This window comes from Dermochelys coriacea, chromosome 20, assembly GCF_009764565.3.
Source record: "Dermochelys coriacea isolate rDerCor1 chromosome 20, rDerCor1.pri.v4, whole genome shotgun sequence".
Lineage (NCBI taxonomy): Eukaryota > Metazoa > Chordata > Testudines > Dermochelyidae > Dermochelys > Dermochelys coriacea.
The window spans coordinates 13,410,384-13,422,955 of NC_050087.2; the positions used below are offsets into that span (position 1 = coordinate 13,410,384).

Sequence of the window (12,572 nt, forward strand, 5' to 3'; positions counted from 1 at the left end):
AGTAGTGGGAGATAGATATATTAGCTCCAGGCTAAACAAATCCCTGGTACCAGGATAAGTGAAATGGCAGCGGCTCCAGGTCAATTAAGAAACCTGGGGCCAATTAAGAACTTTCCAGAAGGCAGGGAGAAGGCTAGGTTGATTGGGACACCTGAAGCCAATCAGGGGCTGGCTGAAACTAGTTAAAAGCCTCCCAGTTAGTTAGGTGGGTGTGCATGTCAGGAGTTGTGGGAGGAAGTTGCGCTGTTGGAGAGGCTGAGTAGTACACACCATATCAGGCACAAGGAAGGAGGCCTGAGGTAAGGGTGAAGTGGAGCTTGAGGAAGTGAGGGCTACTGTGGGGGAAGTAGCCCAGGGAATTGTACATGTCATGTTTCTAAAAGGTCAGCTACCATAGCTGATACTATTAGGGTCCCTGGGCTGGAGCCCAGAGTAGAGGATGGGCCTGGGCTTCCCCCCCCCACACCTTTGCCCCCGATTAATCACTGAGACTGGGAGACAACAGAGACTGTGCAAGGAAGGATAACTTCTCCTCACCTCCCTTGCTGGTTTATGATAAAAATGGCTCAGTAGACTGTGACCCTTGTCTCTAGAGAGAGAAGGGTTACGTGCAGGGTCACAGTGAGCCTCTGAGGCTAACGAAATCCGCCAGGAAACGTGGGACCCACGGAGGCAAGGGCAGAGCTTTGTCAGAGTAGTTTGAATGAAGTTATTCTCAATTTACACCAGGAGAATTAGGACCCTTGATGTCAACAGAATCACTCCTGATTTACACCAGAGTAGGTCAAAGGTGAATCAGGCCCTTTGAGTGCAGGGACTAACCCTGCAGCAACTCCCTGTCAAGGTGCCTCTCTGGCCACATCGCAGCAGAATTCACCGGGGCACTAAGGGATTTGTATTTACTAGACCCTGTGAAGCAGGGAAGTATCATGCTCATGATGCAGCTGGACACCGAGGCTCAGAGAGATGCAGTGACTTGCCCAGCCCAGCACCTTTCCACCAGAACATCCTTCCCATCATCCAGGCTTGCCACCTTGGATCCCCCCCCCATTCCTGTCTCAGCCCAAGGCCCTCCCCAAATCCTGCCCTTACCCCTGTTGCTAAGACAGGGGTGGGCAAACTTTTTGGCATGAGGGCCACATTGGGATTGCAAAACTGTATGGAGGGCCGGGTAGGGAAGGCTGTGCCTCCCCAAACAGCCTGGCCCCTGGCCCTTATCCACCCCCCCCCCACTTCCCGCCCCTGACTGCCCCCATCAGAACCTCCCACGCATCCAACCCCCCTGCTCCTTGTGTCCTGACCGCCTCCTCCCTGGACCCTCGCCCCTATCCAACCTCCCCTGCTCCCTGTCCCCTGACTGCCCTGACCCCTATCCACATTGCCACCCCCTGACAGGTCCCCCGGGACTCCCATGCATCTCCAACCCCCCTGTTCCCCATCCCCTGACTGCACCCCCCAGAACCACCACCCCGACAGGCCCCCTGGGACTCCCACACCTATCCAACCGCTCCCTGTCCCTGGACTGCCCCCTGGGACCATTAGCCCCCTTACCATGCTGCTCAGAGCAGCATGTCTGGCAGCCACGCCGCCCAGCCGGAGCCAGACACACTGCCACGCTGCCCTGCAGGAGCATGCAGCCCCACCGCCCAGAGCACTGCCTGCAGGGAGGCATGGCTGTGGGGAAGAGGGGACAGTGGGGGAGGGGCTGGGGGTTAGCATCCCTGGCAGGGAGCTCAAGGGCCAGCCCACGGGCCATAGTTTGCCCATCTCTGTGCTAAGAAATGAGTCCATCTCAGGGAAATACTCAGGGAATTTCCCACCTTCACTATCGCTGGCTCCTCCTGATCAGGGCTAAACCTGTGCTCAGGCTGCTCAGCTGCTCTTGGCCTGGGGTGGGGGCAGAGAGTTTGTGGAGACGAGGTTTTCAGAGTTGGCGAGTTTCCAGGGCCAGAGGGTTCAGGAAAAGAGGAACATTTTGTGTGGTTAATAATGTTGTTTAATGCTCCAAATATAAGATTGGGGGAAAATATGAGTTTCAGTCCACGGGTGGGAGGGGGACTCCCACAACCCACACACACTGCTGGGTTATCAACTGGTTCTTGGTGCGGGGGTACCCAGGGCATGTGTGTGTGTGCACGCATCCCAAGGGTCCACAAGCCAAGATACAAGTGTAGCACCAAGAAATTGGGACTTTTGTGCCAATTCCTATACTGTCCTCCACTCTCACCCTTTGGCTGCAGGGGCTTCAGTTTAACCCACACCCCCTGTGTTCCTTATGGGACTTCAGCCAGGGACACTGAAATAACAGCATCGAGAGCTGTGTGATCTGCTCTGCTTTCACCTCAGAGCCCAAATGCCAACAGCGTTCACACTTAACTGTGAGACAAATTGCCAGCTGCCTCCAGCAGGTGCCCATGTCAGTGTGCAGATTCCAGCTCCATGGCAGTCTCTCCCACCCCTGGACTCTGTCATGGCCCACCCAGAGTAGTGGCCACATTCTGCCCAGATGTTGCTGCAGGGGAGTGGTGGGTGAGTGATAGATGTAGCATATGAAGGGCTCTGAGATCCAAGAAGCCTTCAGGACTACTGAAGGGTGCCAGGAATCTGCATGGATCTGCTCCTTAAAGGGATGCACAGTGAAGACAATCATACGGCAGGCTTGGGCTTTTGACTCAGATGTTCCAGGCACACTAACAGCATACAAGGGCAGACTCCAGGCCTGGTGTAAGAAGGTGCAGTGTCTTTGGGCAAGGTTATGCAGAGGCGTAATTGACAACATTGGTGGTAGCGGTTGTTACTTCGTATCGTAGTAGTACTTCGAATCTTCAAACAGGACGGGGACCCCCTGGCATCAGGTGCAGCACAGACAGCGAGAGGCAGTCCCTGTCCCCAAAAGCACACTCTCACTAGACAAGACTGAGGGTGGAAGCAGGAAGGTCAGAGCCCCCATTTCACAAAGCCATGCAGGGACTGGTCACACATGGGAGTCTTGTGGCAGACCTGGGAATTGAACCCAACTCTCCTGAGTCCAACGTCTGGTGTAAACTGAGGAGGAAAGGACTGTAAGCAGCAAAGCAGAGTAATGTGCCAGAGATAGACTTTGGATGCGCAAAATGACCATAAATCACATGGCAGGAAAACAGAAGGGCAGAACAGGAACAACAGGAAGGAGTGAAATTTGGCAGCTCTCATCCAGACCATGTACTTGGGGCTGTATGAGCTAGTGTCTGCCCAGGGGAGGAGTAGAGACAGTCCCAAAGTTCAGCCTCATCACACATCCAGAGATTGACAAAGCTTCAGTGCCAGCCCATTGCCCCATACACTGGCTCAGTGATTTGTTCTGCTGCAGTCTCGGGGCCCAGCCTCCTCCCACTCCCATTGGTGTCCAGCGGGAATGGCAGCGCTGATGTCACTGAGTGATTCTGATGTAAAACGGGTGTGAATGAGATCAGAAGTAGGTCCTTGGCATGTGCATTGCACTCACTTGGCAGGAGGCCCAAGCCAGCATCTGTGTCCGATCAGCATCTGTGTCTGGTTCTTGGGAGACCGCGAACCAGAGAGTAGCATCTCAGCGCTGGGTTCTAGATACTGCAGTGATGGGGGCCAGGTCAGCACCATGGATGGGGTTCCTGCATGGCAAGGAGGCAGGGCTGCTGGCTGCTAGGCTCCTAGCTTTGGGCTTAAAGGGCACACTGGGGTTGTTACCAGGAGCAAGGGGACATGATCTAAGAATCTCTCTCACAAAACTGGCTCCCTCCAGGATTAGAGAGACACAAACGGAGCCTTTGCTCCCACAGCTGAGAATCTGGGTCTTAATGTCTCTTGGCTATTTTATCATGTGAACGGTTAGCTCCACACTCCCATTTGTTGTCATTGTACAGTCCCACCTGTGTAAAGGGCAGCCAGGCAGTGATGAGAGCGGTGGGGCACTCTGGGGAGTCCAGGCGTTTAATTCACAGCACGGATGGAGTACAATAGCTTTAACCAGTGAGTTGCCCCGGGGGTGCTGCTTTCGCTCAGCCCGGGGAGCGCTCAGTCTCTAGCTCAGCGGCCGGTTTTGTTTCCTGGGCCGCTGGACATTTTGTTTTCACATTTCCAGAATAAAATGAATGGAAACAAAGTTTCTGGGTTTTGAAAAGTGGTTTTATAAATTTCAGGGTTCTGTTGATTCACCAAAACACAGGAACCGGATGAAGGTTCACTTCGGCTGAAAGGGCTTTTTCAAAAATTTCCTGGTCAAAAAAATGTAGAGGGAACAACGGGAGTGGCTCTGGTCACTAGCTCTGGGGCCATTTCCTATCCTGCAGGGCAGGCGCAGCTCCAGTGCTTTTAAGTTCGGGCCGGAATTTCACCTGCACAAACTTTAGAGCTGTTTTCAGAGTAGCAGCCGTGTCAGTCTGTATTCGCAAAAAGAAAAGGAGGACTTGTGGCACCTTAGAGACTAACGAATTTATGGGAGCATAAGCTTTCGTGAGCTACAGCTCACTTCATGGGATGCATTTGGTGGAAAAACTTTAGAGCGAGGCTCCCACCCCTGGAGCCCGGCGGAGGGAGCTCGCTGGCTTCTGCGCTGGGCCCCAGCCGCTCGCCGAGGGGCGCGGCGTCCTCCCCATCCCACTGGGCGAGCCGGGGGCAGCCGCACCCACTCCCGACCCCTGGCGGGGAAGGGGAACCCCCGGCCCGCAGATGGGGCCAGGGCCGAGGTCCCCTCCCCCGGCCCCGGTCCCTAGGCGCGCTGCGCAGGGAGGGTTTACACGGGCTGGGTGCGCACCGCTCCCGGGGCGTGGCGCTCGCAGCCCGGGCTGGAGGCTTTTTCAGCTGAGGAGTTTCGGGTCCGGTGCCAAGCGCTGGAGCGTCTCCGGCGCTCGCTCCCAGTTCCCCGCAGAGGGGAGGCGCAAGAGCCCGGCACGGAGCGTGTCTCCAGCCGGAGGCAGGGCTCAGGGAGCAGGATCCCGGCCCGCACTGGTGTCCGGGAGCCATGGCTTTGCCCAGGTTATCCCCGGGGTCCTAAGCGCCCCGACCCCAAAGGCGGGAGTGGTGGGGCTCTCCGCGCCCCCGTCCAGCTGTTCCTGGCACCCCCCTACTGGCTGGGGCAGCCGGCGGGACACCTGCCGGAGCCGGACCCTACGCCAGGCTCAGCCGCGGGCCATGCAGGTGAGTGAGGCACAGAGAGGGGACGGGACACGGAGCGAGTTCGCTGCTGGCTGCGATTCATGCTGGGGTGGTGGAGGGCGGAGAAAGCGGAAAGCCTGGGGAGGTTGGCCAGGGTCTGCCCCGGCTGAACTCCAAGGGTTTCTCTCTGCACACAGGTGGCCTGGGGCAGGCAGAGCAGATGGCACGTCGGATCTCTCCTCGAGGACTTGCCAACGCCTCCAGGTGGGCTTGGAGACCCCACTGCTGAAGGGCATCTGCTCTACCTGCTCTTGAAGAAGATGCACTTGTTACGGAGCTACAGCTACCAGATCCAGCTGGAGGGTGAGACGGGCAGCCTGCCCAGGATACAGGGCATCCGATGGGTAACTACTGAAGCCTCTTCGCGTTGCGTTGCCTTGCCTGGTGTTTGTGAGAGCTGCAGGTGTCAGTGCCAAGGTGCTACCAGGGCTTTGCTAGTGGGGAAGGGCGGGGAGGGGATGGTTTCTTGTGACAGGCTCTGGGTGCAGGAAGCTGGCACGGAGTAATGAAGGTTAGTCAGGTTGGAGCAAGGCTTTGTTTCATCCCTTGGGCCAATCATGTAGCAATAACTCACTCGGTAACTGACTAGCAGAGCAAATTGACCTGGACATTGGCAAGTGCTTGGTGCCAGACAGTGGAAAGCAGTTTCCAAGGATTCTCTGGACAATTGTGGTTTCTGGGGTTTAAGCAGCCAGGATTCTCTGAAATGTGTTTGACTGTGATATTCCCCTAGGATTCCGAGTGTAGCCTAATTCAGTCCAGCAGGTAACAGGGCAGAATTAAATGGGAAAGGTGCAGGAATGCCACCTCTGCACCCACCCTTCCCCCACTCCTCTCCAGAACAGACACAAGGGCTGCAGTTGGGTAGACTGTCTCCACGCATGAATCCTTCCCTGGGGTGTTATTCTGTGTTTTCCTGCAGTTTGGGGAGCCATTTATACTGCCAGTGCACATTCTAATTTGATGGTATTTTACATCTACATGGCACTCGCTTTGCATGGCTGCACCTGACTGCACCAGGGCCAGGCAATGGGGAACTGATCCCAATCCAGAGAGGAGAAGGGAGTTAGTCTCCGTGGCCCAGTCAGGGCTTGGCTCCTCTGCTGTGACAGTTGTTGTTAGTGACACCCAGCTAGGAACCCAACTGAGACCCAGCAAACTTAGTGAACAGAAGGACCTTCAAATCCGGATTCAACAGTAATTTATGGCAGTTTCCACTGCACTTCTGCTGCATCCTTCATGGTGTGTTGGGGGTCTCAGGACTGGTGCCTGAGGGCAGAGAGCATGGGCTGGGGATGGCACGAGGCTGATGGGAAGCAATCAGGAGGCAATGTGTGCTGGGAGCAAAGGGAATAAAACCTCAGGGAGAGAGCCTGCAGAGTGGTGTTCATGTGTGAAAGGTCAACCATGCACAGGATCCCTCAGCCAGGTTCGGTGCTTTCCCATGTTAACAGCCCCTTCTCAGCAGAGTGTTCCAGCCCGAGCTGTTCCTTGTGCCTGTCAGATTCAGGGGGACTCTTGTGCTTGCTATTCCTGGAAGCCCTGCAGAGCCCTGACTCCAGGGGAGGAGGAGGGGTGAGGATGGGGGTGTCTGTCCAGCACCATTACCAGGTCTGTGATGTGCCAAGCCAGCAGTATAGGGGTGGGGGGGATGCATGGGGGTCTCTGAGGGCAAAACTTGGCCTGCGGAACCTTAATTTCTGGTGACGGCACAACCAAGGGAAGATCCCTGGCGTGACTCTCTGGTCCCAGGATGGGGGGGCTGCAGGGTCAGCAGTCAGAGAGAACAGCCTTCCCTTGTACACCTAAGCAAGGAGTCCTGAGGTGTCATTTTTCAGCACAGAACTGCACTGACGTTTCCACAGTCTGATCTCCATGTGTGAGTCTCCAAATGGCCTAGGCCCTTGGCTGGGCTGGGCTGGGAAAGCGGCATGGTACTCACTCCCTGGTGCTTCTTTCATGTTGGGTGATTTGGGGCAGGGCAAGGGACACCTCGGCAGACATGGCCTCAGCTGTTAGTGAAAGCATTTCCCAGGCGATTGCCCCAGCTTGTTCTCCAGGCTCAGTTCTCACTGAGGCATGAAATCAGACCTGTGCTATTGTGCTTCAATGCACAGCGGCTGTAGTGAGTGTTTAAGTGATCTACTTGACCCTGTCAGATTAGATTTAAGCCCAGAGCATGTGAACAGGAAACCCCTCTACACCAATCTCTGCACCAGCAAATAACCCACACTGTCTCTGCCACACGAAACATTTCATGGGCAGGATTTCCCTTGAGCTTCTGCTTCTTCCCCCTTAAATTAAAACTGCTCTAATTTATGCTGTGCCTCTTATTATCCTCTTTGTGCCCTGGGAAGCAGAGAATAGCCATAGTGCAGTTCACCCCTTCCCCACCCTCCTCACTCCTGGCAGGTCCTTCCATGCCAGCGGTGGGACCAGGGCTGTACTCTGGCAGGGAGAACCCCTGTGCAGGTGGCATTCCTGGCGTACATGAGAACTGGATCCCACAGCTTGAACACTGAGTCAGCCAGGGCAGTGTGTAGCCACCTGGCATGTCAGGTGCTATCCTGAGCATAGATTCCTGGTGGCCTGGAAGGCTATAGATATCAGGGATGCTCAGAACACATGCTCTGTTAACTGGCCCATCTCTCAAGTGTATCCATGTCTGAATTTCTTTGCTTCAGGTTCCTCCCGCCGTGGTGTCTAAGTAAGAGCTGGTGACATTTTTCCAACAAGTTTTTCAATGAAAAACGGCTATTTTTTTCTTCAAATATTCTTTTTTGTGGAAAATTGTCCATTTTTGTGATTTTAAAAAAAGTCATTTAAAATATTTTTGTTTCTTGTTTCCTTCTCCCCACCCCCCAGGTCTTTTAGAAAATACATACAAAATGATGGGTCTAAATTAGCTGTTACCACTCAAGAAAGAGAGCTTTGAGTCATTGTGGATAGTTCTCTGAAAACATCTGCTCAATGTGCAGTGGCAGTCAAAAATGCTAACAATGTTAGGAACAATTAGGAAAGGGATAGATAATAAGACATAAAATATAATATTGCCTCTGTATAAATTCATGGTATGCCCACACCTTGAATACTGTGTGTAGTTCTGGTCATTCCTTCTCAAAAACAGTATATGAACATGGAAAAGGTACAGAGAAGCACAACAAATATGACTAGGGGTTTGGAACAGGTCCCATATGAGGAGAGATTAAAGAGGCTAGCACTTTTCAGCTTGGAAAAGAGATGACTAAGGGGGGATATGCGAGAGGTCTATAAGATAATGACTGGTGTGGAGAAAGTCAATAAGGAAGTGTTATTTATCCCTTCACATAACATGAGAACTAGGGGTCACGCAATGAAATGAATAGGCAACAGGTTTAAAACAAACAATAGGAAGTCCTTCTTTGCACAACACACACTCAACCTGGGGAACTTGTTGCCAGGGGAGGTTGTGAAGGAAGTATAAGTGGGTTTAAAAAAGAGTGAGAGAAGTTCATGGGGGACAGGTCCATCAATGGCTATTAGCCCAGATAGTCAGGGACACAACCCCATGCTCTGGGTGACCCTAAATCTCTGACTGCTAGAAACTGGGAGTGGATGACAGGGGATTGATCCCTTGATAATTGCCCTGTTCTGTTCATTCCTTCTGAAGCATCTGGCACTGGCCACTGTGGGAATACATGATACTGGGCTAGATGGACCATGGGTCTGACTCAGTATGGCCGTTTTTATGTTCTTAAAATCATTCGCCATCCACCCCTATAAATGCCTAGGTGGAGGAGAATGGCAAAAGGATGGAAAAAGAAGGTGCTTTATAAGTTTATGAAGGGGCTGATGTGGCAGAGTTGCCTGTGATAGTAGGGGACTGGATTTGATGACCCCGTCCTATGTTCCTGCAAATGTGGAGGTGCAGGGGGAGAAGGCAGCCATGCTGCCTAAGGAGCTGGCTGGGCCTGGCATGGGAGCAGCAGCTTCCCCTGTGGTCTCTGTTGCTTTGGGACCGCCCCATCCCTTGGAGCTGCCGTTGTGGCTCTGGTTAAACACCACAGTCTTACCCTCTTTCTCAGCCAGCTTTTCAGCTTTGAGCATTTGCAGTCGAACATCAACCTATGTGCTTTTCTGTGCCAGGGCTGCAATGCATGTCATTGTGGGGGGTGGGGAGAGGAAGTCATTTCAGAGCATGCCGTCAGGCTCTGGGGGTCTGAGATTCCCCTTGCCCACACATGTATTTTGCCATGGCCTGGAATCCCTGAACTCTGGGATCATATACAGCTCCAGGAGGGGCGCGGAGCCCTGGTTGAAGGTTCTGGGGAGGGCCCCATGGTCCAGGGCTGCAGAGGAAGGCACCTCGCATGGGTGGGCCTTACGCTGATTTCTTGCCATCCTGTTTGAGGCTGCGGAAGGGTGAGGTCCTTCACAAGAGCCTTAAGGACTGAAATAGCTTTGTTATTGTCCCTGGGATCCCAAACAAAGGCCAGCGCGAGAGCAGAGCCACAGTCCCAGGGCTTGGCCAGGTGCCCAGAGCTGCCGGATTTCTGGAGACAGACAGGATCTCGAGGCCCTTGCAGCCAGGCAGCAGGAAGATGGAAAAGGGTGACTCCTTAGGAAGCTGCCTGGAGACAGCAGCTGAGATGCTGGGACAAATTGGGCAGGGGCCAGGTGGGGATGCTCAGCAAGTCAGGGAGTGAGTGAGGTGAGCAGAGCCGGAGCCCTTGCAGAGAAAGCTGGGGTGATGGTGGGGCAGGCAGGGCTGGGTGGGCGGTGGCGGTGGCGTGGCAGGCAGGGCTGGGCGGGTGGTGGTGGTGGCGGGGCAGGCAGGGCTGGGCGGGCGGTGGCGGGGCTGGGAGAGCAGTGGCGGGGCAGGCCGGCTGGGAGGGCAGTGGTTGGGCTGGAAGGGCAGTGACGGGGCAGGCCGGCTGGACGAGCGGTGGCTGGCTGGGAGGGCAATGGCGGGGCAGGCCGGCTGGGCGGGCGGTGGCAGGGCAGGCCAGCTGGGTGGGCGGTGGCAGGGCTAGGAGGGCAGTGGTGGGGCAGAGTCGGCTGGGCGGGTGGCATTGGAGCACCCAGGCACTGAGTAGGGGTGTTTGGGAAGTGCTATGGCAGCTAAAGGAGAGTGGCACAAACCTGTTTGGACACACAGGTCCCTTTGGGCATCCAGGGAAACCACTCACTGGGAATGTTACTAGAGTGAATGGGGGACAGTTCTAGAGCTGGTTGAATAATGAGAAAATCCTGGGTCTTCCGTGAATTAAAGCGCCCAATTCCTTTCCTTGTTCCTCACTGGATTTCAGGTGGCTGTCGGGCGCTGGTCTGGTGAACACATTTGTGAATCTTGCAAAGTTTCTCTGGTTTTAGTGCAGTGCTGAGTTATGTGAAAACCCATGCTAGAAAGTGTGTGTGTTGCTCTTCTCTTTAAAATGGTTTCAGTTGGTTTGGAAAGGAGGGAGCGATTCAATCAGGGACTGGCAGCCAGGACTCCTGGGTTCCATGGCTACGTGCCTTTGGGGAAGACACTTGTACTCTCTGTGCCTTGGTTTCCCCATCTATAACAGGAGGATAATGCTTTCCAGCCTCACAGGAGGGGCTATTTCTGAAGCACTAGTGGCTTTCTGATGAACAGCACTAGCACAAGGCAGGGCATTGTTCTGTGTTTGTGGAGAGTTGACCCCAGGAGCTTAGCTGATGCTCCTTATCCCTTCAGCTGCCACTGGGGGTAACTCCTGTCCGGCCGCAAGCCTGCCTCTTATTTGTAAACATTTGCTTCATAATTAATTACAAGTGCGTTTCCTGCTCCATAAACCAGTCACGAGTCTCAGGAATGTTTGTACAGGGAATTTGTTAGTCTCTAAGGTGCCACAAGTACTCCTTTTCTTCTTTGTACAGGGAGTGACAGTCTTGGTACCCAGAGGGCAACTCAGAGGCTTGGGAGAGCTGGAGGGTTTGGGGAGCTGCTGAGCACGGGGGTGTTTGGGGCCCTTTTCCCAAGTGCCTTGCCCAGGCCAGGTGGGGGGAAGGGGGAGGGGTAGAGTTAGGGTCCCACAGACCTTGTAAAACATTTTTTTTAAAAGCTCAGTTTTTCACTCTCCATGAACCGTCTCCTCCTCCCCCACTAAGTAGAAGCAGCAAGGGCCATTTGGCTTCTATTTGTGGATTCCCCATGGCTCACTGGAGGGGTGGGCTCAGTTTTGCTGCATTCATTGACGCAGCATTTGTGGGCCCCAGCCATGGGTCAGGCAGGGGAGGACAAGAAGAAAGGAAAGATTCTTTGGGTAATTATACTTGCCTCTTGACATTAATTGGAGGGTCCTGTAACCCCCTCCCACATCTGCCTGCTGCTTACTCTCTCTGTCGCTCCCTCTCCCCTGTCCTTTAGGCACCCCCTGACAGTCTAACACAGTTGTTCTTAACCTTCTGGGGTCAGGACCCATTTATCAGTGTTGATGGTCTGTTGTGATCCCATAAATAGTCTATGGGTGGAGGCCCTGGGATGGTTTCAGTGAGATCCTGCCCCCCCCAGGGGAGTTGGGTCCTGCCTGGCACTCATCCCACAGTGGCGGCTCCTGCAGCTCCTATGCTGTGGGGCTGGGCTTGGCTCTCGGCTCCAGGCATTGGAATCTCTGGGGCTGGAACACCGCTCGGCTTTGGCCCCATCCCCCTGACTGGACCCAAAGTGTGTGAGTGGAGTTGTGACCTGGCTCATGGGGTTGCAGTGCCACTCACTCGCATTTGGCCTACCCAGACTCCCGTCATCACGACAGCTGGGCCAAACCTGAATGGTGCTGGGACCCCGCAGGTTGCAGTGTCTGGAGCAGGGAGGCGAGTCCAGCCAGCCCCATGGGACAGGAGCCACCGGAGCTGTCATGCCGCTCCTTGAAACATTCTGGCGACCTAATTTCAGGTCTACACCTCGGGGTTGACAAACCCGGGTCTAACAGGTGGAGTGAGGGTTGGTGTGGCTTGCTCTCCATGGAGGCTGGGTCTGGAGAAGGTCAGAACGATGCTTCCCTCCGACAATGGAACTGGGGGGGATGTAGTGGAGTGGCCATGGGTGAAAGGGGACCCGATAGGGGACGGGGCCTTTTAGCCTCTCCAGCACTGTCCTGGCAAAGGACTAGATGGGCCAGGAGCTGCTCACCCACCCTGGAGTTCATCACAGACACTGGACATGGGAAAGGGCCATGAAGCTGTTTTCTCCTTCCTCTAAACCAGTGGTTCTCAACCTGCAGCCCACAGGTTGCTAGCGGCCCAATCAGCGCAGAGCTGCGGCCCATGTGACATCCTCAGGACCATAGAAATAGGACTGGATGCGGCCCACATAACACATTGTGGGCCACATATGCAGCCCGCAGTGGTAAACAAGTCGAGAATCACTGCCCTAAATGATGTTTCTAAGTGAAGTTTGA

The 12,572-nt window shown here is 54.5% G+C and overlaps 1 protein-coding gene across 6 annotated transcripts in view; it reads left to right on the top strand.

Annotated features, from left to right (window-relative positions):
• Nucleotides 1-4,627: 4,627 nt before the first annotated feature.
• RAPGEF3 (Rap guanine nucleotide exchange factor 3) overlaps nucleotides 4,628-12,572 on the top strand; it is a 75,797-nt gene continuing 67,852 nt past the window's right edge. Inside the window, exons 1-2 of one of the 6 annotated variants that reach the window (XM_043506266.1) lie at nucleotides 4,628-5,154; nucleotides 5,310-5,516. In XM_043506266.1, coding sequence (XP_043362201.1) covers nucleotides 4,687-5,154; nucleotides 5,310-5,516 — 675 coding nt within the window. In that variant the 5' untranslated portion in view covers nucleotides 4,628-4,686. The remainder of the gene's footprint in view (nucleotides 5,155-5,309; nucleotides 5,517-12,572) is intronic. The other 5 variants (XM_043506264.1, XM_043506265.1, XM_038378985.2 and 2 more) reach the window with 5 other exon arrangements.